Source organism: Atheta coriaria, unplaced genomic scaffold (genome assembly GCF_025399875.1).
Source record: "Atheta coriaria isolate IRGN ID8LTWV9N9 unplaced genomic scaffold, Caltech_Dcor_3.1 hic_scaffold_5_pilon, whole genome shotgun sequence".
Lineage (NCBI taxonomy): Eukaryota > Metazoa > Arthropoda > Insecta > Coleoptera > Staphylinidae > Dalotia > Dalotia coriaria.
The window spans coordinates 8899196-8922574 of NW_027045447.1; the positions used below are offsets into that span (position 1 = coordinate 8899196).

Genomic DNA, 23379 nt, shown 5'->3' on the forward strand with positions numbered 1-23379 from the left:
CTTTTTCACTTTTATTTCGAAAATGTAAAAAATAGTATACGATGATATCAAAATTATTAAGAAAGCAAATAAGTAAGTCAATCAGGACGAAAAAAATTATAAACATATTAATTAAATCATTGGATTCCGATATAAACAAATCAGATTGTGATTAATTTTTCCACATTTACAAAGTTTTAAAGACATAAAAAGGAATTAAGGATAAATAACAGGGAAAATGATTGCAGTCAGTCGTTTTTAATAAATGAAACTTTAATTTCTAATTTTTTTCTTGTCCAATTCGTCAATCAGTAGGATCCATGCTCGCGCTTCAGCAGCGCCCGCTCATTAAAACACCAACATTTAAATTTTAAAAACATGAAATCTATTTTTATTGAACTAAACATTCATCGTGAACATCGTCGTCATATCGTCCTGTTTCGTTTCATCATTTCTCATATATAATTTGCATCGAATTCATTTCTTTAAGTACATACATAATCTTGAACTGTAATTTGCTTCATTTTTATTTATTTAATTTACGAAATAGGAAATTTATTGTTTGATTTTTGGTTTATCTCTTTCGTGTCAACACATTTCGCTCTCCTCGATCGCGTCGATCTCTCGCCGCGCGCGCCGCTCGTTAGGAAGAAACACTCATTATTATTCAATACGCATATATGCATTATAATAATTTTTATCATTTAGTAATAGTAGTAATTTTAATTAGTGTTTATTTTGTACAATTCGTTTGCTCGTGTGTGTCTCGAAAAACGTTTTCACAGAAATTCGACATTGATTTCGCCCAGCGAGAGACGGAAAGAGACAGAGAGAGTGAGTGGAGGACATGAACGTGTATTATTTACAGGCGCCTGCTTCTTCTTCGCGGAGGAGAGGAGACTGGCCGATTGCTTATTAAGTTAGTTACGCGTTTTTCAGAATTTTTTGTATTTTCATCGACTTTCCGCTCGATCAGCGTCGATTGCTCGTTTGATATGATCCGGGAATGTGTGTGCTGCGTGTGGGCATCGGGCGCGCACTTTTTGGACCGACCCCGCAATTTTGCTAATTTTTCCGCACGGCGCGTGGAGGGCGGTCCGAAATTGCCGCCGTTTGTCAGTCTCAAAAATCTCACATTCATTTCACATTCGACGCACGAACAGTAAATTCATCATCATCATCATCATCGTCATCATCCTTCGTCATTTCTTTTTTCACAAAAACAGAGCGAAAAAATATACGATTTAAACATTGCTTTGGTATCAGTTACAACAAATAATTCAATAATAATAATAATAATAATGAAAAGTGCTAATAATTTGTCTTCAAAAATTACACAATATAATAATAGGTAGAATATATTACTTAGTCGTTTAATTACGTTTAGATTTTCGTAGTTTTACTAAGAGCTAGGATTCGTGGGAGGCGTGCGCTCGTATCCCTCTCATTCACTATGTCTATGTACAATTTGTGTATATGTGTGTTTGTGTTTGTATGTGCGTCCCATTCGAATATACAAAGTTACTCGGATTCCCGCAACTTGATATATTGGAATGGTGCACGCGCTCCGCACGCATATGGAACATCGTCCGTCACTGCGCCGATATGCTATCGGCCGTCACCGGTGGCGCCACCTATCGTTACGTGTCGAGTTTCAACCCTGCGGGGACTAGTACGTGATGCTCGGTGGGGGCGGCGGCAAGCGCATGCCGCCCCATGGGAAGAGTCATGTGGCCTCCTTGGAGGGGATGCTCGCTGATGATGAATCCTCATCACCGGAGAGCATCGGCAGCGAGGCGAGCAGATGCCCCTTACCCTGGTTGACCACACACTTGCGCATGTGTTTCTCCAGCGTCGAGGGTACCGAGAAGGGCATCTCACAGAACCGGCAGCGGTAGACATCCTTTCCAATGCGACCGTGCGTTTTCATGTGGCGTGTTAGCTTGGAGCTCTGTGCGCAGGCGTACGAGCAGAGTTCGCATTTGTAGGGTTTCTCGCCGGTGTGGGACCGACGGTGGACTGTCAGGTTCGAACAGTTTTTGAACACCTTGCCGCAGAATTCACATGTGTCATTACGTCGTGATTCTTTCTTCATTAAAGGTCCTTGCAGGCCAGCTAAACTAGGTCCTGGTAGACCCTTGTTACCCATCCACCAATCATTCCGATCCAGGTCCAGTTTTAACCTTTTTGACATCTCGAAGTCATTGAAAGGTGCAAAAATTGGCAATGATGGATGACCGGATTGAGGAAGTTGATTGCCAGGCAGGAATCCTTTGAAATCATCGCGGATTTTGAATTGGGTGGCAAGGGTGTTGTTGTTGTCACGATCGCGATCCTTCAAATTCATTTGTAGTTTAAGGGCTGACCCTGATTCTTGGAGAGCCTGTTTGTACGCTTCGCTGTATTGTGCGATGTTGCTTAAGCCAAACTTGTCCATGAGTTCCCCGACTAAGGAAGCTGATTGACACTTTGGGTCTAGTTGTGAGGGTACTGAAAGATCCTCAGCTTCCTCCTCTGGTTCCATCTCTTCATCTTCTTCCTCTTCTTCTTCTTCCATGTCTTCATCCTCGGAGTCTTCCCCGTCGATGGTTTCAACTGACCCGGCGTTACTGGTACGGTCTTCTGGAGTACGGTGAATTTTCATGTGGCGTTTTAATTTGGAGCTCTGTGCGCAAGCGTGGTCACACACCGTGCACTTGTAGGGCAGTTCCCCGGTATGCGTACGTCGATGTACCTCCAGATTACTTTGGTATCGGAATTTCTTCCCGCAATAGTCGCATGCATGGATGGCATCTCCTAAATTATTCCTACCCGGTGACATTGGTTTACCATCAGGTGTGGCCGTACTGCGTGGAGTGGTTGTAAGCGGCTCTTCCAGTTTAATGAGGTTCTGCTGTGGTGAAACACTCGAAGGACGCGAGTCTGGATTGTTGTTGTTATTGTTGTTGCCACTACTAGCAGCGGAAGCAGACGAGCTGGTGCTGTGATTATTCTGGGCGCTGCTGCCGCTGGTGCCGGTGGTGGTGTTGGCGGTGTGGCTGGCGGGCAGAGAGGGCGAGGGACTGGCGAACGCTTGCGGCGAGTGCTTCCGGGGCGACGGCGAGCCCGCCTGTGCCGCCACTCCGGGGCTGGTTGTACCAGCGAGTTGCCTCAACCGCTGCGAGTAAAAATCCAGCTGGGGTTCCAACGACGCCGCCATGGTCGCGGCCGCTGCGGCCACTCCGGGCCCTGCGTTGGGGGTGCTGCGCTCCCGCGAGGTCGTCACGGCTGGCTGACGGTCCGCGGGCGAGGGAAAATTCGAATGCGGTGGTGGTGGGACAACACCCCCGCTAGCGGCAACCGCAGCAGCGGCGGCAGCAAGATTCAATCCATAATTACGGAATTGCTCACTGCCCAGCTGCTCCATACGAAAGTGATGCTCAGGACGAGAGAATAGAGGTGCAGGTGGGACAGGTCCATGATTGAGCGGTGGCATTGGTAAACGAAGAAGACTACCAACACCAAACGGGTTGTGTAGGTCAGGAGGAGGTAAAAGATGTCGCATATTATTCGGCACTGGTGGAGCACCACCAGCCGATGAGCATCCCGAAGATGTGCTACTAGTCGATGACGAGCTATGGTTGTTGTTGTTATTACTGGTACTCGACGACTTGCTGCTACTAGTCGGGGAACTTTCCACGTAAATCTTCACTCCGTGCGAATGCTGCACGTGTTGCACCAGACGCCATGCGGAGTGCAGGCGCGCTTTGCACGTGGAACACACGTAATTGCTCGGTTCTGCAACGGAAAAACACTGCATCAGAATAACGATCAAATTTTAATCTAACATCTAACATCACATGGTCAAATAAACGTTTGCTCAAAACTTTGTGGTCGGTCACACATGTGCGCGCAGTTTGCACCCCCTAATAAAGTGAATTTTCCTCAAGGCAGGCTGCGTCGAGTTTAAAAATGAAAAATCGTTCGGACATTTACGACACTGGGATGCGAATGTCGTATGTGGTCATAGGGAGCAACCGAGAGAACCGTCGAGGGTGCGGCGCATACGTGCACAGCATACACAATGCTTTGCAGCAGCGCGACAATGGCCAAGGAAGGAATCGCCAGAGCCGCGCTAAGGAATCATGGATAACTGCACGTCACATTGTCTTTTTTTTGTTCTCTTGCCTTCGCGACGCGCAATGGAGGTCAAAACGAATCGCATTCCGCTCGGAACGTAATCAGCGGCACTCGACCGCTTTTCCTTCCTGGGACCATTGTCTCAATACGTTTTTTTGTCGCGTGCAGAAATAAAAACGTTCTGATATGCACAAAAAGTGTGATATACTCAAGGAAACCAAACCGAAGCTTTACGAATGGAAAGCATACTTCCTTTCTAGTTAAGAATTTGAAAAAAGTATACCTACAGGAGCGAAATTAGTTGGCTATTAATTTTACTCGTATCAAGTGTCTCTTGTTTGCATTTTATAATTAGCAATAAAATACGCATTGCTGGAATGCGAACAGATGTCGAATGCGCCGCTGGCAGTCATTAAAGCATCGATTTTTAATTAGATTGCATAAAAAACATGCACCTAGAACGATTGAATGATTTTACGAGCGTCGCGTCCGCATATCAAAGAATTTTAATGGCGCATGAACGCGTCGTCAATCGACTCTTGAGCATCTTGACCACCCTGACCATCACTCGTAAAAATTCTATCCATTTTATCCACACTATCGGTTGAGATATTTTATGATTCTAATCTGCTTTGCTTTAAAGTCATCAGTCACTTGGACCCTTCACGATAAATAATAAATTAAATTTTTTTCGTTGAATTATGATTCTCTTGCGTGGCGTAGGTATTGTGCGAGGCGATAAAAGCAGGCGATAAGGGCCTAAAGCGGGGAGGGCAAAATGACCGCGATATTCAAATTTTTAAGCCGCTATTCAACGGCAGGCTATTGTTGGACCTCATGGTTCGGACGCGGGGGCACTCCTTATCCGAGAGAGTTGCGACTTGATGCGAAATGTACGAGGCGAGAAGAATGGAATGAAAAATCCCATTCGTGGATATGCGAGCCGAGTCCGTTTTATACTTTTTAAACTGGTATCCCCGGGTGGACCACGTGTGGCGGACGTGCGAACGCCAGCGGACAAGGATGGAAATTGCCATTTTTTTAGACGACGGCGGTGGCGGCGGCGGCGGTGGAGGCGATAAATAATCGCCGCTTCGTGGCTCGACGCGCCTGGACGCTTTTGTGGCCCAGGAGCAAGACCAGCCGGTCGAAGCACGTCTAGTCTAACGTATGCAAATGTGCACGCCCGAGCAATACCCCCCGAAACCCGAACAGCCCAAGAAAACCAAGCAAAAACTATAAAAAATCGCTGGGGCGGCCAACTGGATGCTGGGTTTCACCATCACGTGACTTGAAAACACGATAAGATATTTCTAAATCATACCAAAAGAAAAAAAATCCATACATCTTTCAAAAAACCGAAGGAATAAAACTTTATATAAGATAATTAACAGGAATCCTTTCAGATGTTTATGACGGGTGCCGACCACGTGCCCGAATCTAGTTTACTAAATACAACTGACAAAAAAACTAGTTGGTTGTGTTTAAGCCGACACGGCGTGTGTCTTGAATAAATGAAATAAAACGAAGACACAGGTACGAGGCGGTATTGAGCCATCGGTAGATGTCCTAAGTGGATAGGATAGACACAACAAACACTGAATGAAGACCGCCGCGAGTGAATAAAGTGAATAACGTGAATGAAGACGAGCGACCAACAAAAAAGAAAAAGAAAGGGTTCGGATGCACACGATGAGGATGCACACGCATCGGTAGCGCTGCACGCGCGCCGATTATGTAAAGTTTAATAAGGTACCGCACCGGTTTCAAAAAACAAACATACAGTGTGTCCAAAGTGAAAAATTTAAAACGCAATTCTTGTATTTTCAAATACTTTTTGTTTATAGCTATTACTAAAGTCTAAATATTTTTATTTCATATATTATGAACACACTGTATATTTCTTGTGTTACTACCGGTCTTGAATCATCATCTGCTCATCGCCGCCCGTGTCTGGCGCGCGCGCCGGCTCGTAAAACGAGTTTAGAGTTTTGAATTTACTTTTACCTTTACCTATGTCTTTAATTTTTTTATTCGCATTTTTCCTGCGGCTTCGTGTTGAGCACGTGTCAGTAAGTGAAACATGTAGGTACTCCTAACATCTTCCGAAGTAGAAAAAACTTGAACGAAAACAAAGTCGTGCATCAGACATAAAAATCGATACTTGAATGCATTTGCACGGTCTGGTGGCCTTATTAGCTCATTCAAGGTGCTCACCACGCATTGATATGTGTGATTGTGCGATTGTGATATCGATGATGGGTCGTAGAGGGACACCACGCTGCGAAAAGGGGTTGCTTATTATATTCGTTTACTATATTCATCGACGATGGACGTGAGGCATGGACGCATGGACAATATGTATTGTTCTCATCGCCACCCTCGTCCATGGCACGTAAAATGCAAATGACAACAGCGAACATGTGTCCGCCGGGCACACACAGTTGCATTTTATTGCTGCGTTTATTAAAAATTTTTTCTCGAAAAAACAGAAAAGTTTTGACTTTGAGAATTGCAGTGATGATGAGGGACATATTCGCGTAATAGATTTTTTATTCCGTTAGGGGTGGACCGCAGAGGGGTGAAAAAACATAAGTGATAAATAAAGATAACATTTTTATGATTTTTAAATTTCTATAAAAAATAATATTTTATAAAAACTTGGACTTGGATAGAAAAGAGTTGTCATCAATGTTATGATTCCGTCCTTGACGTCTCACACAAAAATTGCGAACTTATTAAACGTCCACGTTTCACATTTTGCGCCATCCTGACACGTCCCGAAGGGGGTGAAGTACAAGTATCATATACGACCCTTTGCACACTCCACCACGTGTGACACCAAAGTGACACTTTTCTAATTTAGTCCTCAACTCTTCAAATTCACTTTTCCACCAGCCCTCACTGACTGCTAGCAACGCAAATATTGTCCAACAAAAAAAGGCGACTTACCACTGTGTGTTGTATTGGACTCGGCGTCGGCCACCTCCGTTCGACTCTTCTTACACGAGCTCTCCTCCTGCCCACTGGACGAGGTATCCATCCGCTCCTGTTTAATACTGGGCTTGATGTCATGCTCATCCTCGATGGAAGACGTGAGCGGCGACGAGGAAGCACGATGTTTGGGTGTGGATGATGCAGCACCATCCACGCAGAGATCACCGGGAGCGGGTAAACGCGGCGAGGCTGGAGGCGGTGTATGAACACGCGTCCCACTGCTCGAAGCCTTCTTGCCCGAGATGGGCGCCGATATACTCGGCCGGCGTGAATTGATCGCCGCTAGTGGATACGCGCCCTCGTTTGCATCGTTGTCGTTGCGATCCGTCGCGTGCGGATAGCAATTATTCTCTTTGTTGCACGTGGTGATTTTGTGCTGGATGAATCGCACGATATCACCCAATGCGAAGGGCTTCTGGCATGCCCCGCACGTGAGGATGTCCTGGTGATTATCATTCGTCATACCCTCATCAGTATCTGCAATATAAAACATAAAATAAACATTTTGAGTGTCACTGGTGGGATTATGGTATAGTGTGTAAAACTGGTTTACACTTTGGAAATGTATACAATTGGTGTTGTTGGAGTGTCCAATGCGAGTGGAGAGTGTCCGATCGAAAACCAGTTCGGTCCACTCGAGTCCGGTTTCACCCTCGTGGGTGACCGTCCCTTCGCGTTGCCTTGACCAATGAGAAGCCGTGTGAGCGCGGCCAACGGTCAAGCGATGCCCGGCCAATTGCAAAATTCTCTCACATTGCATCTTGGACAGGTAAACCCTATCAATGTATCACCTTTCTTAATACTTTTAGAGTGGTCACTGCGTTTGTATCAAATTTTCTACAGTTTAACCCTTTTCTTAGCCTTAGCGACTTTTAACGGTCAAATAAGCCCTGAACGCAAGATGCAATTAATGTTTTTTCGCTTTAAAGGGTTGACGATAGCAAAATATGAAGTGTATGCACATGGCCGAGCTGAAGAAAAAACAAGGCAAGGGTTCCCCGAGTGTACAATACGAGCGGTTTGTTTGGTCCATTATTAGAGCGCATGCTGCGCGCTCACCTCGCAGTGAATGAGCACCTGGCCCATTCTGCATGCGACACAACCCGCCGACGAAGGAAAAAAACACCAATGGCGGACGTGTACAATGCCTTCCAGCAGCGAGACGCTGTGCACGTCCAAAACTGCCCCAAAACCCTTCTGTTTCAACTGCGTATTTTCAAGTTGTGTTCAATTTACTGGACATAAACATATTTCTTTCTCAGAGCACAAATTTCGATCACTGGCTGCCGATACAGCCGTAATGGAAACCGCAATTGGCAATTTGTGTTATCTGGAAGTCTACGCGGGGCGACTAGTTCATATGTTTTGTTTGCTTCGATTTTTTCCAGGAGGGTGAAATATCTCGTTGCGTTGCAAATTGCCAGTCAATAAGTCGATAACTTTCCGCGCATGGAGACAATATCGAGATATATCAATAAAATATACATATAAATCGAAAAGCGGATGAGATCACGAGCCGAAATTGCGTCGCGACGCTGCAAACAAAAGCGACCCAATTGACCAGGCGGCGCAACACCAGCGAAAAAATTATTTTCGGTTATTTTTCTTAGTAAATGGCTGAAATTTCTTTGCTAGCCGGCGGCAAAACGTCAGATAAACTCGTGATCGCGTTAGTGTCGGCGGCGGCGACACTCCCTTGTCCCCTAATAAGATAATCCAGTTGTTTTGTTCGCTGTGCGTATTTTTTGTCTTGCCAAAGGTTGGTCAGTAATCGAATCAACCCCCGACACCTTCGACTTGTCACACTGGCATCACAGCGATGCGCGTAATCGAATGACCTCGCACGTTCCTAACGACATTAATTTTTTGCTCGTGTTTGTTTTACTCATCGAGCAAAAATAAGATATAGATATACGAAAGTAAATAAAACTAGTTTAGAAGTCAAGGGGAATAAACTATAAGTGTTAATTTGTTGGAGGGTTTTTTCGGGGACACTCTGTATGTTTATTATATTTCTGTGCGAGTGGTGTAGTCATTTATGCATTCAATCACTTGATCTCCGGCGTACATCGACGTTTTGCGGCTTTATTCCGCTTTCACGCAGAATATCAGTCACGCCCTTGCTTTTATTGCATTGAATCGCATCGACCGGTTCGGCTCGATTGGACGAAACCCCGAAAAATAACATAAAATATTACAACACATGTCGCTAAATAATAATCCGTGGCGCAGAGGGTTATCGCTAACAAGTAGCCAAAAAGGGGGATCGATATCGGTGGAGACAACAACGTAAGAACCACGCATCAGATACGGATTGCCCGAAAAACCACGTCACGAGTATTTATTATTGACATTTTGTCGAAAAAGGTCCGGCCATAAATATTTTTAATTGCTACGTTTAATTTACCACCAACATACAGTGTGGTCAAAAAATCAAATAAAATTTTTTGTATTTTTGTTTTTTGCTTGATTTTAGTAGGTTAAAATCATATATTAATGTGAATGATTCCCAGAAAACTATTAAAAACAGAAGGCACAGTATAAGACACTTGATTAGAAATAGCCCTTCTCGACGGCGGCGACGTGGCTGAAACAGTTAGTTACACTTCTGATTAACTCGTAACGTTCGTCGCGTTCTTTCGCCGGCAGGCGCCCCGAGCGCAATTGCCGCGCTCTCGAGCACTTATTTTATTGGCGGCTCTTAAGCCGCCGCCGTGATAAATGTGATAAACGGCGACGCAGGTCGTGACACAAACTGCGCCGCCGCCCCGCACTCGAATCAATTTATTCCGATTGGAATGCTCCGAATGCCGGCGCGCCATCCGCCAGCCATCGGGACGAAAGGATAATAAACGAAAACGAAATGTGCGCGCAGTGATAACAAGTGGGACTATATCAAATATAAACAAAAACAATTGCCGAATATAACGCAAACAAAAAATAATGTTTCACTTTTATCATCTTGAGATAAAAATTAGAAAAAACTCACCAAAATCACTAAAACTTTGAATGTATTGTTCCCAAAAGTTACGCATCTTGACCAACAACTCCTCTTGTTCAATATGAAACAACTTCATTGTATTTGTAACTAATCACAGCACTGATAATAACATATCATCACAACGTTAAACTTGTAAAATAAAAAAGTTTCAAAATTAAATTTTTTAAACTTGGATAGATGTTGATGCGTCGAGCCACGGCGAGCAACTGAATCCCTCCGTGCTGGACCGTGATTTTTATTCTATGGTCACTGCACACCCTGACACCCCACAGCATAGCCCAGGTAGAAAAAGAAATTCGAATTAAAAAAATCGTAGGGGATAAATTTTCTATGTGGGGCTGATATGACTATGACTGAATCTACATTAAGGGTGAGATGCTGCCTCACTAATAATTTCACCCCATTATGAACCAGGAGCTTAATAAGGGTCACACTACTAGATATAAAAAACGTATGGTAAAAAAATACTCTGGGGTAAGACAAGAAATGATCTTGAGAAAATTTTGCGGATGTTTTTTTCTAATAAATTTTTTCACCATGGGAAAATATTTTTAATGTTCGCAAAACTGTTTATTCATCATATTTTCAATGTGTCGTTGAATCGAGTGACCCTTCTCGGTGGGCTTTGTGCGTGGACAATATTTTGCGCCCCGATAAATCGTCCGTCGCGGCGCAAAGAAAGAGTTAACGGCGCAAACAGGTAGAAGCTGAATGGATGAATAACAAGCGGACAATGCGTGCCGTTTACATCCGACGTGGATCTGAACGGTAGGCCTACAGGTCCCTCACTTGACCATTGTCCCTCGAGGTCCAGATGCGCCCCCGTTTTGCGGCCGCGGCTCATGTGGAGCGTGGGAGCGACCCTCACAACGCACACACCTTGCCATTCCAATTCCGAACCGAAATTAAAAACCTTTCCATTCATTCTTGGTACAGATTAAACAAGTTTAGACATTTAGACATAAGAACACCTACGATACGTTTCGCGACCGTTAGATTTGATGATCCACCACTACTCAGATGAGAAAACAACAGAACTGAGCTCATCATCATTTTTATAACGTTCTACTTCTTGATGCACAGCTTCTTGTTGTAGGTGTATCGTGGTAATAGTTGGTTTGGTTTCTTTCCTCGCATTATTACAATTTTCCCATCAGCTAGCCAGGTCCCACATTCGTTAGGTTTGTTAGCAAAGTTCGAAAATTAAAAACGCCGCGCATTCGAAATGAATGGAAGCGTGCGCGAAAAAGTTACCGCCGCGCGATTGTTGTAAGCTTCCTCATCCACACATGGAACATCTACGCATTAATTAAAATTTTAATTAATGTTAATTAGCACGGACGCTATTCACAAAACTTTTGATTGTACTTTTCATCGAATTTCAAAGCAAATCTAGCACAATAATTTTATTGACATTTTTTTTCAAATTTCCAAGAGTTTTGTGAGTTTTGTTTGAGTTTGCTGCGTGTAAAAGCGATATTTATTTATATCGCGCCGAAAATAACTCCCCCGAAACGTTGTTTAGGGTCAAGGGCTTCAGCGTGCTGCACACACCATAAGATGCAAAAGATGCATCGCCTAATAATTTTCGTCTTGGCTGCGTCTCTGCGCTAAAAATATACCACCGGCAGTCTCTGGAAACCAAACGAATACGTTTCAGGGTCGCCTTGACTCCGACGATGAAAGACTTTCTTAATATATTTTATTTTTTCTTCGTTTTGAGATAAATAATTTTCTAATACCTGAAACAATATTTTCCCGCCTGTTATTATTATCGAGTGCACAAGATCGATATCAACTCGTGAGCTGGTTGCAGTTCCTCCGAGAATTCCAGACGCGCATCTCGCGTGTGTGTGCACTTTGAAACATTTAAAGCGTCGCAGCGTAATATATTTCACATGCACAAGACAATAGTCATACGCGCGCGGCGTTTTCCACGTTTCTCTTTTTCGAGCGGCGAGCAGCGCGCAGCAGCCGAAGATATTAACGTGGGAACCGGCTGATATCGATCTCACACTTTCTGGACCATAAAAAATTGCCAACGCGCGCGCGAGCGATGACTACGAATGACCCGAGAGAAAATATTGCGCTTTGCATGCGAATACGGACACATTATGTTTGAAGTTAGATGCGAATCCGAGAAACGCAGAAAAGATCGTTAGCTGAGAGCGGAATTGAGGAAGTGCCGAGTTGATGAGGTGACACACAGGGCAAGGTTGATTTTCGGTTACCTGTCGAGACAATACATTGGTAGTTTGGCTTAGGTTTTGCCTGTGTGGTGATATTTTACGCTTTTTGCGAACGTCGGCGATAAACTGAGTTAGTATGCCATTAAAGTGCACTTAACACTAGTTAAACCCATGGTTTTAGCTATAATAAGTTGACTTTTAATTGGTTTTCAGCTTGATAATGGATATATCAGAGTTGTTATAGGTTTTTGGTTTTGAGTGGAAAGTTGAGATTCATTTTTTCTTTGTTTGTTCTTTTCTTTTGGTCAATTAGACATGTAACAAGTTGATTTGTGACTTTTATGAAAGATTCTTATATTATTCATAATAATTGTGATAAAATTTGCTTAATTTGATTAATTTTCTGTGTTAGTTTGCAATTAATTACTTAGAAAACAATGAATTTGATTCTGATTTAAATTTTTCTTAAACCTAACCTAACTTAACCTCAAAAATTATTTTATGACAGATTTCTAACCAAAAAACAAAACAATTTTTCATTTCCTGTTGAAATTTGTTGAATTTTCGTAACCTTTTCTACTGATGTATAATTTATTCATGATTATTGACTGTAAAATGCAAATTTTAGTGACTTTAGCATAGCTACAATAAATTTCAAAATATTTCTACGTTCAATAGTCTTTCCGTGATTTTATTGAAGGTAATTGTTACACATGGAATAACATGTTTTCGCGTTGTTTTCACGCGTGAAACTTGCGAAACCAGAGGAAACGTGACGCGTGATAATTTCGCGCGAGCCGCGCATAAAATTCCCCAGGTAAGCGCACGAAAGGTGGTTGGTGGTTGTTGTCTGTGGCGCCGCATGTGTGAGTGTATTTGCACGAAGCAAATACGTTTACGATCGGCATCGGCAAACACGCGGCCGGCCATGTTTGCGGCGGCGATAAGCGCGCGCCGCCCGCCTGTTATCAGCGCGGCCGCGTCCGTCGTGTCGGACGCGCTTATCAATTGGCAAACACCCGCGCGACGGCGACGCGCCGACCTCACCTGGATGGCTTTTCAACTTTTTCAAACTTTTCCACCTTTTAATAACTCACATCCGCTTACCTAACACACACTAAATGAATAAAATGAATAAAACACATAGGCAGTACCTACCTATATAAGAAAAAATATAATAAAACATGTAAATTTATACTCAAATCGTAATTATTAATACGTTTATTACGATAAAGTTATTGTGATAAATATAACCTTGAGGTGTGTCCTTTACAGGCGCGTTAATGATGATATCATATCGCGCCGTAATATTTTCTAGGTAATTGTCGGCCAAAACACAAAAATGTCACTCCGCCAGTCAAGTATTTGCCTTCGGCTTATCTAATAAAGCTATGAGAAGTACGCTCGCTGGTAAAACTCGAAAAGAAAAAAAAAACATTAAAGGCACTGATAACGACATGCATTGTCTGAAAATATATTAATCACCCAAGGTTTTTCTATTTCCAGGCAACACCCAGTATGCTAGGTGACCGTCCACACGTGGCGCCCCTCGCTTATCACAACTTTTGCCTACTTTCAAGCCTCGAATATACCTACTAAACATGAATGTGTGCGATTGTTGTTGTTTGAATTCATTTGTAGGAAACGCGATGGCGAATGAGAGCGACACGTTTATCGCCCCGCATGCATCGTCGACGAGTTTAAATATTTACACACCGCCATCGCGCTTAATTATCGCCGGCGCGCATGTGACGCTCGCGCAGCGGGGATTAAAAAGCAAGCAAGCGCCGAGAAGAAAAAGAGGTATGACCAGTGAACAACAGCAAAACTACTACTGCTGCTACTGCTACTGAACAAGAAGAGAAAGAATGTGGCGAATCTGTGTTCGGTGGACCGGTCATGTTCATGTATAACTGGTAGGGTGACGCGTAATAAACGCCGCGTGATTGGCCCAAACCGGAACAAAAACACAGCGAGATATGAGATAATTGTTATGAACAACAAACTGGTTTGGCTGGACCAATCTCGCACGCATAAACAAAATGGAGTACAATCAAATTAGATTACTACGCTGTGTGTTTTATTGAAATTTGTTTGTGTTTTTTACAGTTTTTCGCTAAGCTTTGCACGGAATGGTGAATATCGTCGTGGTTTTCCGTGGACGTCCACAAAAGCGTGACATTTCACGGTAAAAACGCGTTTCTAAACGACCAACACGACCGGCAACGTTTTAAAATAGAATAAGAATAGAAATTTGTCTATGTATAAACATTACATCTACAGGTTGTTCATGAAAATCTTAAAAATTAAAATTTTTCATTTAAATTAAACAAATAAATAGTTTATTTTAAAAAATTTGATAGTTTTATGATAAAATTTTGATTAATTTGTGTTTTTTGTTAATTTTTTAATGAAATCTTATGTTTTTAAGTGTTTTTGTTTGTGCTGTGGGTCGTAGACATCTTTCGCGATGCGTGACCATCCGTAACCCTAATTCCTCGGAGATCTGACCAGCAAGACCGAGTGACCCTCGTCATTATCCGTCCGAAAAGGTCACCACACAACGCCGACGCGCACTCGCGAAGAACCGAATGGTCCAAGGCGACCTGATTCGAAGTTGCGATGCGAAACGACTTAAGAACGGAAATCCTCTCATTCAATAGCGAGTGAAAATTTGAACCCGACAAAAAATCACCGTCAAAATTGTCTATTCACAATCCAAAAAAACAATCAATACTTAGTTTGGCGCATAAAGATATCAATCTCATTCCGTCTCATTTAATTTCATTAAATCACTTGAAGTTAGTTGGCGAATTTGATAAATTTATAGGCTTAACCGCATGCGTACGGCAGTCCTGCGCTTTTATCTGATAGAATTTTAATACCGGCGATTGCTTGTGGTCGCGAGTAACATGTACACGTCCGTCATCCTGATGCGATGGACATGCAACATCGAAGAACGCCTGTTATGCAAATAATGCGTACTGCAGCCACGCAGATCGCTGAAAAAGCGAAAATAATAAGACAACGGAGACAATGTAACTGCAAGACGCGAGATGAACCGTTGGAGATATAAGCCAGGCAACCAAATATACGGCAAGCTACGGGTGAATTTGCGAAAAGATTAGTCGATATTATGCTGCGTTTAGTAATGCACCAATTTAGATGCAACGCACTCGCGCTGCATTTAATGTGCGTAGAGGTTGCGAGGAGAGTTCGCTCGATGCAAATCGATTTCGCCTCCATTCGGGCGTCGATCGATTCTGACCAATTTTGAAATAGTGTTTCGTCGTCGTCATTGCGCTCGCCAGCGACGTTGGTGTTCCCTGTTTAACTGCTCTTTGGTGTAGAGAAATGTGCAATAAGGAAATCATTCACACTTGGCTAGGAACCTACTGCCCTTTTGTATACGTAATAATAAAATTTTGAATTTATGGTGGAAATCTGGATTAAAAAATCGAAAAATAATAAAAAAATGCAATCCAAAAAATGTTCGTTATTTTGGGGAAATTTTTGTGTAAAAAACGGCGGAATTCTATCAAAAATACATTAAAAATACCTATAATTTTGCAATTATCTTAACCAAAAGTTTGTAAATAGTTTTGTACCATTAATAAAACATAATTTTTCTTCTTTTTATTTTAAAATATTCAAAAATTGAGCAATAATTTTAGAAAATAAAATAAATACATTTTTTAAAAGATTTTTCCTTCAATAATATTCGCACTCCAAAGTTTTAATTAATTATTGTGTTTAATATTCAATTTTTATTTTAAATTTAAATTTTTATAAATTTTCAGAAATATTGATACCTAACTTTGGCCAATAAAAGGTTTTTTAATTAAATATTTTCACCGCAATATTCAGAATTTAATACCAAATATATTTTTGAAAAAATACCGAATATAAATTTATTACTTTGTGAGTAATTAATTAATATCTATAACTTTCCAGTGCATTTCCAGCTCAAACTAAAAATTCCTCACCGATAACAATTTTCCCTGAAATATTAACATATTTCCTAATGCAATTACAAAAATGTTAACTTCTCTCCAACATTTTCGCAAATGAAATTTTAAAGCCTCAATTATCGCATAATCTGCGAGAGACTTTCAGACATTTAAACCGTTTAAAAATCACACTTTTGGAAACAAAATGATTTCTCCGCGTAAAACGTAAACGTTTCCTTCATTAAAAGGTGTTTTAAGGTGTTTTCGCATGTTTACAACAAGCAGCAATGATGAAACTGCAGCGAACGTGCCGTTTTCCACGGCTTTTAATCAGGCACACAGCATCGACGCAAGATCGACGCTTCGCAGAAATCGGCCACGGCGTGCCTGCTCGCCGGCGCGCATTTTTCTACCGGCGTCTGCAGACGCGCGTTTATCACGAACATAATATGCATATTAGCGCGCGCGCGCGCTGGCTGTGTCTTAGCGAACACGGCCGCGAAATAGTCATGCGGCACGATTAGTTGTGGTCAGTAAAATGCAACACAAAACGCGCAGAATGTGCCAACACAATCGCTAATACATAAACTAACATTCGTACTCATAGACTCATACTTATACTCATACTGAATGTCTCCATAATTATTAAATTAATTTTCACAACAATTTTTGGCGAATTTTAATGAAAAAAATGAAAATTTTTTTCAACCAACTTTGACGATTTGTTTTCATAGCATTTTGAGCATTAATCACACAATTGTCGCGCACAACACTCGCAATCGTTTTATCAGTTATCAGCTACACGGTTGTGGGCGATACGTCATCGCGACATGGACGCGCATATTAAAAGCGCCGTTAATTAGTGACATATTTCGACCAGAACAATGCAATTCAATCGTTGACATATTTCCAGCTAATAACAGTTTTTTTTTTGTTTCAAAATTTTTTTTTTCTACGAATATAATTTTGGAACGTGCTGCGAACGTGTCTTAAATTTTCATCCCTTGTTAGCACGCGACGGTTTTATTCAACCCTTATTTCTATCTTGTATCATCCTCGTAGGTATCTATTTTTTTTTCGTAATGTAGTGTTTAGGGTTGATGAGGGCAGTAAAGAAAAGGTTTCTTGGGGTGGCACTGACCACGCACCGGCACTTGACTGGGTTGAAAATATGCAAATCAACCCTTAACAAAGAATGGCATTTCGAGTACACAACACTACAAGTAGTTTTAATCTTAAGGTCAACACTTGACATTATTTTCGTTGTAACTTGAGGAATTTTAAGGGATGATGATGATAAGTTTTTAGTTTTTACTTACCTTGGGCAATACGCACTGCTGGCATTTTAATTCTCATCTTGGAGTCCGTTGTGTTGCACTCTCAGTCCAGAAACGAAAAATAAAAACAACTTGTTTAATCAACGCAAAACTTTGAAATCGTCCTCCGAATAACTTGCGGTGGCATGTGGCCGAAAAACATGCTCAATGTACAGAGCGTAGTCGCTTTTCCTTCGGTAACATTTCACACTGTTTTCCGTAATCCAATCAAAACGAAACAAAAACGCAAAGTCACACTTTTAATAAAAAATAAAATTTGTTCGTTTGTTGTGATGAGCGAAAAAATTAACAACACTATCACACTTTGTTTTAAAATCGTTTTGTCGTTGTTGAGACGAAAAACACTAAGTCCTGTAGTCCTTGCAGGTGTAGCAGCAGCACAAGCGAAACGCGCTAAGTTCTTGCACGACGTCGACGACTCGCTAGCGCGGTCCGTCGGGTCCGTCTGGCGCGTCTGGCGTGGACCGGCGGAGTGATGCTGAGTAGCCAGTGGCCTGAACGCGTGTGTGCCGTCGGGGGGCTCGCCGCGGACATGCGAGCGCGAGCGGCGAGCAGCGGGCGAGGACGAGCCGGCGCGCCGCGACACACACACACATACATTGATGATACACACACACAGTGTACTGCTCGCTTCGTCGGGCAGGATCGGCGGCGAGGACGAAAGACGAGGACACGCGCTAGCCACCCTAGCCACCACCGGCCGGGAGGGTGCGCGCAACTCACGGTGTGAGTGTGTTGCGGCGTGTGCACCTAGGAGAGAGGAAGGGATGGGATATATTCCACGCGCATGCCGCTTCCTACCCTTCGCAACACACACGTGCATACGTGTTGTTTGTACGCATGTGGTGGGGAGGATGACCGACGAATTGTGCGGAGCTATCGTTATATACCGACATACGGATATATATCACGCAAGGATAACAGCGGAAAAAAAAGGGTTGTGAATAAATTACGTTACAATTTGTTGTTAGTTATTAATTTCACTTTTACTCTCGGTGTGCGAATAATTAATTAAGCGCGTCGCGACGCGCGGAGTTTTTAAGTACACATCGCGACGAGACGGCGTGCCGCCGACTAACGAAGCGAAAGCTGCGGAAAGTTGAAAACGCGAAAAAGCGGAGAGCGCGCACGCGGCGAGAAAAGTTTCATGCGAAAATTATAAGAAGCTGAAAATGAGAAATATACTCCAACACACAAACACACACAGAGAAACATAAAACAGTTGTGTTAGGGTGTGCGGGTGGTGGAGGTGGTGGTGGCGTGTTTCTAGCTTTCCACCGCTACGCGCCGCCACCGATACGAGGGTGCGTTGCGAAGCTATCATGAAATTCACTTCACTTGCTGAGTTTTACATCTTGTACAAAATATAAAAACGTAAAAATTTGATTTTTTACATTTTAGGTTAGGTTAGGTTAAGTTAGGTTAGGTTGACAACACAATTATAATTTTTTCTACTCTCGCAGAAGAATCTTAAAGTCAAATTAACCGTTTGATCGTTTTGCACGTTCCGAAACGTTTAGAAATCGAAAGTGAAGCAATCGCAATAATCGCCGGTGTGGGTCGTGCGCCCGCCACGAATGTAACCGACATTCATGAATGTGAATCGCAGCCAATACATGAGTTTTATTATTTGGTTCATGTTCACACAACTCATATGCGTTAATCGTTGCGGAGACCGATTTGAGCGTGTTTCTCGCACTCACTTGAGTGATTCAAACATGTGTGTACACACATTCACGTGATGTGCATGATCAGCGTTTACCTTTGCGTTACTCACGGTTCAAGTAGAGATAACGTTGAATATTCTACGAATTTATAGATATATTTATATTATCTATGCATTTAAACTCATGATTTATTAAAATTCTTAAAATAGAGAAAAATTGAGGTTAGAATTGCAGTTGCCATAGCAACATAACCTAACTTTCTTAATATATTGCGTTTATAGGTTAGATTAGACATGCTACGCATGTTTTTCTTTCACCTAACTGCTCACAAGTCAATTTTGCAACAAAATAATTTTTATCCATGACTTGTAACTTACTTTCAACACTCATTAAATCTGATATTTGATTGTGATGTCATTCGTATTGAACACATTGAACACATTTATTTCTTAGAGATATAAATTCATCATCGACGTTTAAATCACGTTAAACACATGCAAATTACCCAAATTGATGTCAAAAATGTACACATTTCGAGGAGATTAAGCGTGAAATTCAAACTAATTTGTCACTGTACGTCGCATCAAACAAAACCTGCATGCAATGACCAAAATTAAATTTTAAATCTACGATTGGCCGCAAACAAGTATAGATGTATGTAAGTACACAAAACATTGTAGTCAATTTTTGTTGTCCATAATAATATTTTACATAATGTGAATACGCGCTGCGAGAGATGAGAGATTCTTCGATTCGACGTCGGATAAATGTCAGACGAAAATTGCGCTTGACAAATTGTCCGCAGCGTGTTTAAGGCTTAAACGCGCCAGTCTAAACACATGATTTTACTTTTATACAGAGTGTTACACGTAAATATATTAAATTAAAACTCGTTTTTATTGATTTTTAACGAAGCAAAACGTAAAAGTTAATTTCTAATTACAAGCATGAGATTTACTATGAAATAATTTATTTATGAAGTTGATACGTGTGTAAAACGCAAATTAGGTTTATGTACAGCATTTATATACTACGCATGCGTAATAAAATATTAATTTTTTCTATATTTTCTTATTTTTTAAGTAAATTTTATTTTTTAGACCGTTATTCTACACATAATACAAAAATGATTTATTTTGTTACACCCAGTATAATTTCATCGTTTTATTTCTCACTTTGACAACATCTCCGTATAATAAATACTCGGTTAGTGTTTTACGCACGTCGCGAACACAATTCGTACGATTACAAGTGCGATTGAAGCTTTCATTGGACTTTGAATACCGAATAAATTACAAAAATTTATTTCGATAAATTTGTTTGTATTAAAACATAAACTCACCAGCATGCGCAATTTGTATGCCAATACATAACATAAATCCTACAATCGTTTATAATTTCGCTCGCGAATTTTATTTATTTCGGAAAAAAATGTTATCGCTCAGTTATTATCACGATAACCGCAAAATGGAAGGCACTTAAATAAATCCGTGATTACACTGGGAATTCCAAGATGCAAAGTATTAAATTTAGGCACATGTGATGAGTAATGATTAAAATTTGCGAAATCTAAAGATTTGCAAGATTTGCGGGCAAAAAATAAAAACAGACGATTGCAATTGCGGTTAACTAACCTAAAATATTATAAACATGTGTTTTAACATATACAGGGTCAGATTACAATCAAAATTTTGTTTTAATTAACAAATAAATGTTTTTAATGTAATTTCTGCTTAATTATATCATGTTATAAAGCTGTCATCATTTTCTTCATTTTTGAATTTGTAGAATACTCGTATGTGACATGTTGGTTCTTGTGACTTAACTTAAGTCGTGTTTCCATCCTGGCTCGCTGGACGCACATGTGCGTGCGCGTGTGAAGATAACTTATATAACACGCATTGCGTTTTCTTCCCCTGGAAGATATATGGTTGCACGTGAGGACCATGTGCTCCATGTGTTCCAGAGCAAAGCAATGTCGGTGGTGGCCGTGGCACTCGGACACGTAGCATCTCTTCGAAACTCTTCGGCGTTCAATTTCATCATCATGTGCGTCTAGACAAAATCCAAGCGCTCGCGTCGTGTAGGGTTGCCGCATGCTATTTTTAACTGCTCTGGATTTCTACCGCTTCGAACGCTACAAATAAACGCAGACACCCCCTTGCAGACATCGACGATCGACTATCTTCAACCAAATGCAAGTTTTCAAAAATTTTCAAGGTCAACGGTTTAAAAACCTTCTTCAAAAAGTAAAAATTTTATTTTTTTATTTTTAGTGCATATTGTGTATTAATTTGTAATTAATACTTATTTATTGTTCTTAAAATAGGTGACTTCATTGTTTTCGTAACTCCAGTGTGCAGAGTACGGTTCCGTTTACGTTGTGGCACACGAGTCGGAAAAAAGTGTCGTCATTTCCGCCATGCGTTTGTTATGACAATAAAAACGCCGATGAAAAACAATGAAAAAACTAGTTCCGCATGTTTCGCCGACTGCGATGCTTAGCACTGGAGCAGTTTAAGCGAAGGAAACATGAGGATGTTCCGCATGTGGCGGCGCTTCCATTACTCTCTTTTTTTGCTGCACGCTAAAAACAAAACTTCAAGCTAAAATTAAACCAAACAAAACACATTCCACTAAATAACGAAGACGTCATAGATGTATGACGTATGATTGTGTCATTGTTTAAAAAGTGATTGTTTAATATTTTAATGATTCTTAAGAAAAATTATTGGTAGACGAGAAATAATAAGCACAAAGTTAAGTATTTGGTGATAGATAAGTATTAAAAGTGTAAATTTAGTGATTTTAAGGATTTAAAGTGAAATAATTGGAAATGTTTATTAAAAACAAAATTATTTATTATTTATTGTTATTTATTGATAAAAAACTATTAAAAGTGTAATTTTAGCGATTTTTAATGATTTTAAACCCGAAAAAAGCAAAAAATTATTATAAACAAAATAATTTCTTATTTATTGTTATTTATTGATACTATTATAACAAAAGTGTGTATAAAATGTTTTTAAACAGCAAAAAATGAAATATTTATTGATAAAAAACGATTAAAAGCGAAATTTCAGTGATTTTTAGGATTTTAACCCCAAAAATCAATAAAATTAATTATAAACAAAATATATCTCTATTTATTCCTATTTATTGATGCTTAAATAACCATACAGAGCAAAAAATCAATTTCTGAACTACTTATAACAAGAAACATTCAACATTTCAGTATATTAACAAATTTGTCATGGTTATTAATAAATCCGCGTGATAAAGCATTTGTGTCCGCATCGGATGACGAGCGCGTGCACGATTCCACGTAAAGGTACACACCAATAAAGCGATAACTGATAAGACCGCCATCCGCAAACAGTGATACGGCCATTCCAGCGAACCCGTCCGACTGATTACTATCGCGCCTCTTTATCAGCCGGCCGTCTGTTGACATTTCTCGCTCTCGTTGCGCACCGCCCGTCGTGGTTTCATTATTTACACAAAATCGGACACGTAATTCACCTGGAACACACACACACACCAAAATTCACCGAATTCATCATCAGCGTGATTATCAACTTATATCCTAACATATTAGAATTACATTAATACAAAATTCAAAACAACGATTTTGAATGTTTCATTTTCATGTCTTTCTTACCTGTATTCTTAGCTGGATCATATTTGGCGTCGCTTTCAAACGTGCCGTTCAAGACGAAGTTTTAAATGTGATGTGCATGGGTGTTTGACTATTGTTTGCATTGAAGGAGTGACTCTCGCGAGTCATTAATCCAGGGCCGTATTTTCAAAGCAATAAAATTTTTATTATTTGTATTGGGTTGTTATTGGTTGATGTGTGAGTTGTGGTGTGGTGAGAGACACTCCTGGCGAGGATATTAGCATTGAATGCGTTTCCGAGCGCGGGATGACGTCAGGAAGGCGAGCCCGGGTCAGTCTATTGTCCGTTCGCTCCTCGGAGATGTGGCGAGATGGCTTTGGCACGCGAGCGCGCCGAAGGAAAGCCGCGCATCGCCACGGCCATTATATTGTTGTTGTTATTAATAAAAGAGCGCGCGCGCGCCGGCGACGGACGTGCGAGATGTTATTCAGTTATTCAAATCGGTCGCGTTCCTTTCCTTT

At 41.2% G+C, this 23379-nt stretch overlaps 1 protein-coding gene across 1 annotated transcript; it reads right to left on the reverse strand.

Moving 5' to 3' along the window:
- Positions 1-234: 234 nt before the first annotated feature.
- Positions 235-18102, reverse strand: Cph (BCL11 transcription factor chronophage). The gene is made up of 3 exons (XM_065302960.1): positions 17555-18102; positions 7051-7572; positions 235-3756 (listed from the first exon to the last, which is right to left on the reverse strand). The coding sequence occupies exons 1-3, from the start codon at positions 17589-17591 to the stop codon at positions 1706-1708; spliced, it is 2610 nt and encodes an 869-aa protein (XP_065159032.1). The 5' UTR covers positions 17592-18102; the 3' UTR covers positions 235-1705.
- Between the last annotated feature and the right edge of the window lie 5277 nt (positions 18103-23379).

What these genes read in the sequence shown, in the direction of transcription:
- Cph (XM_065302960.1), bottom strand. Translation starts at nt 17,591, where the DNA reads ATGAGAATTAAAATGCCAGCAGTGCGTATTGCCCAAG. An exon ending in AGCAGTGCGTATTGCCCAAG is followed by an intron (nt 7,573 to 17,554) that starts GTAAGTAAAAAC and finishes TTTATATTGCAG; the next exon opens with ATACTGATGAGGGTATGACG. An exon ending in GTCCAATACAACACACAGTG is followed by an intron (nt 3,757 to 7,050) that starts GTAAGTCGCCTT and finishes TTTCCGTTGCAG; the next exon opens with AACCGAGCAATTACGTGTGT.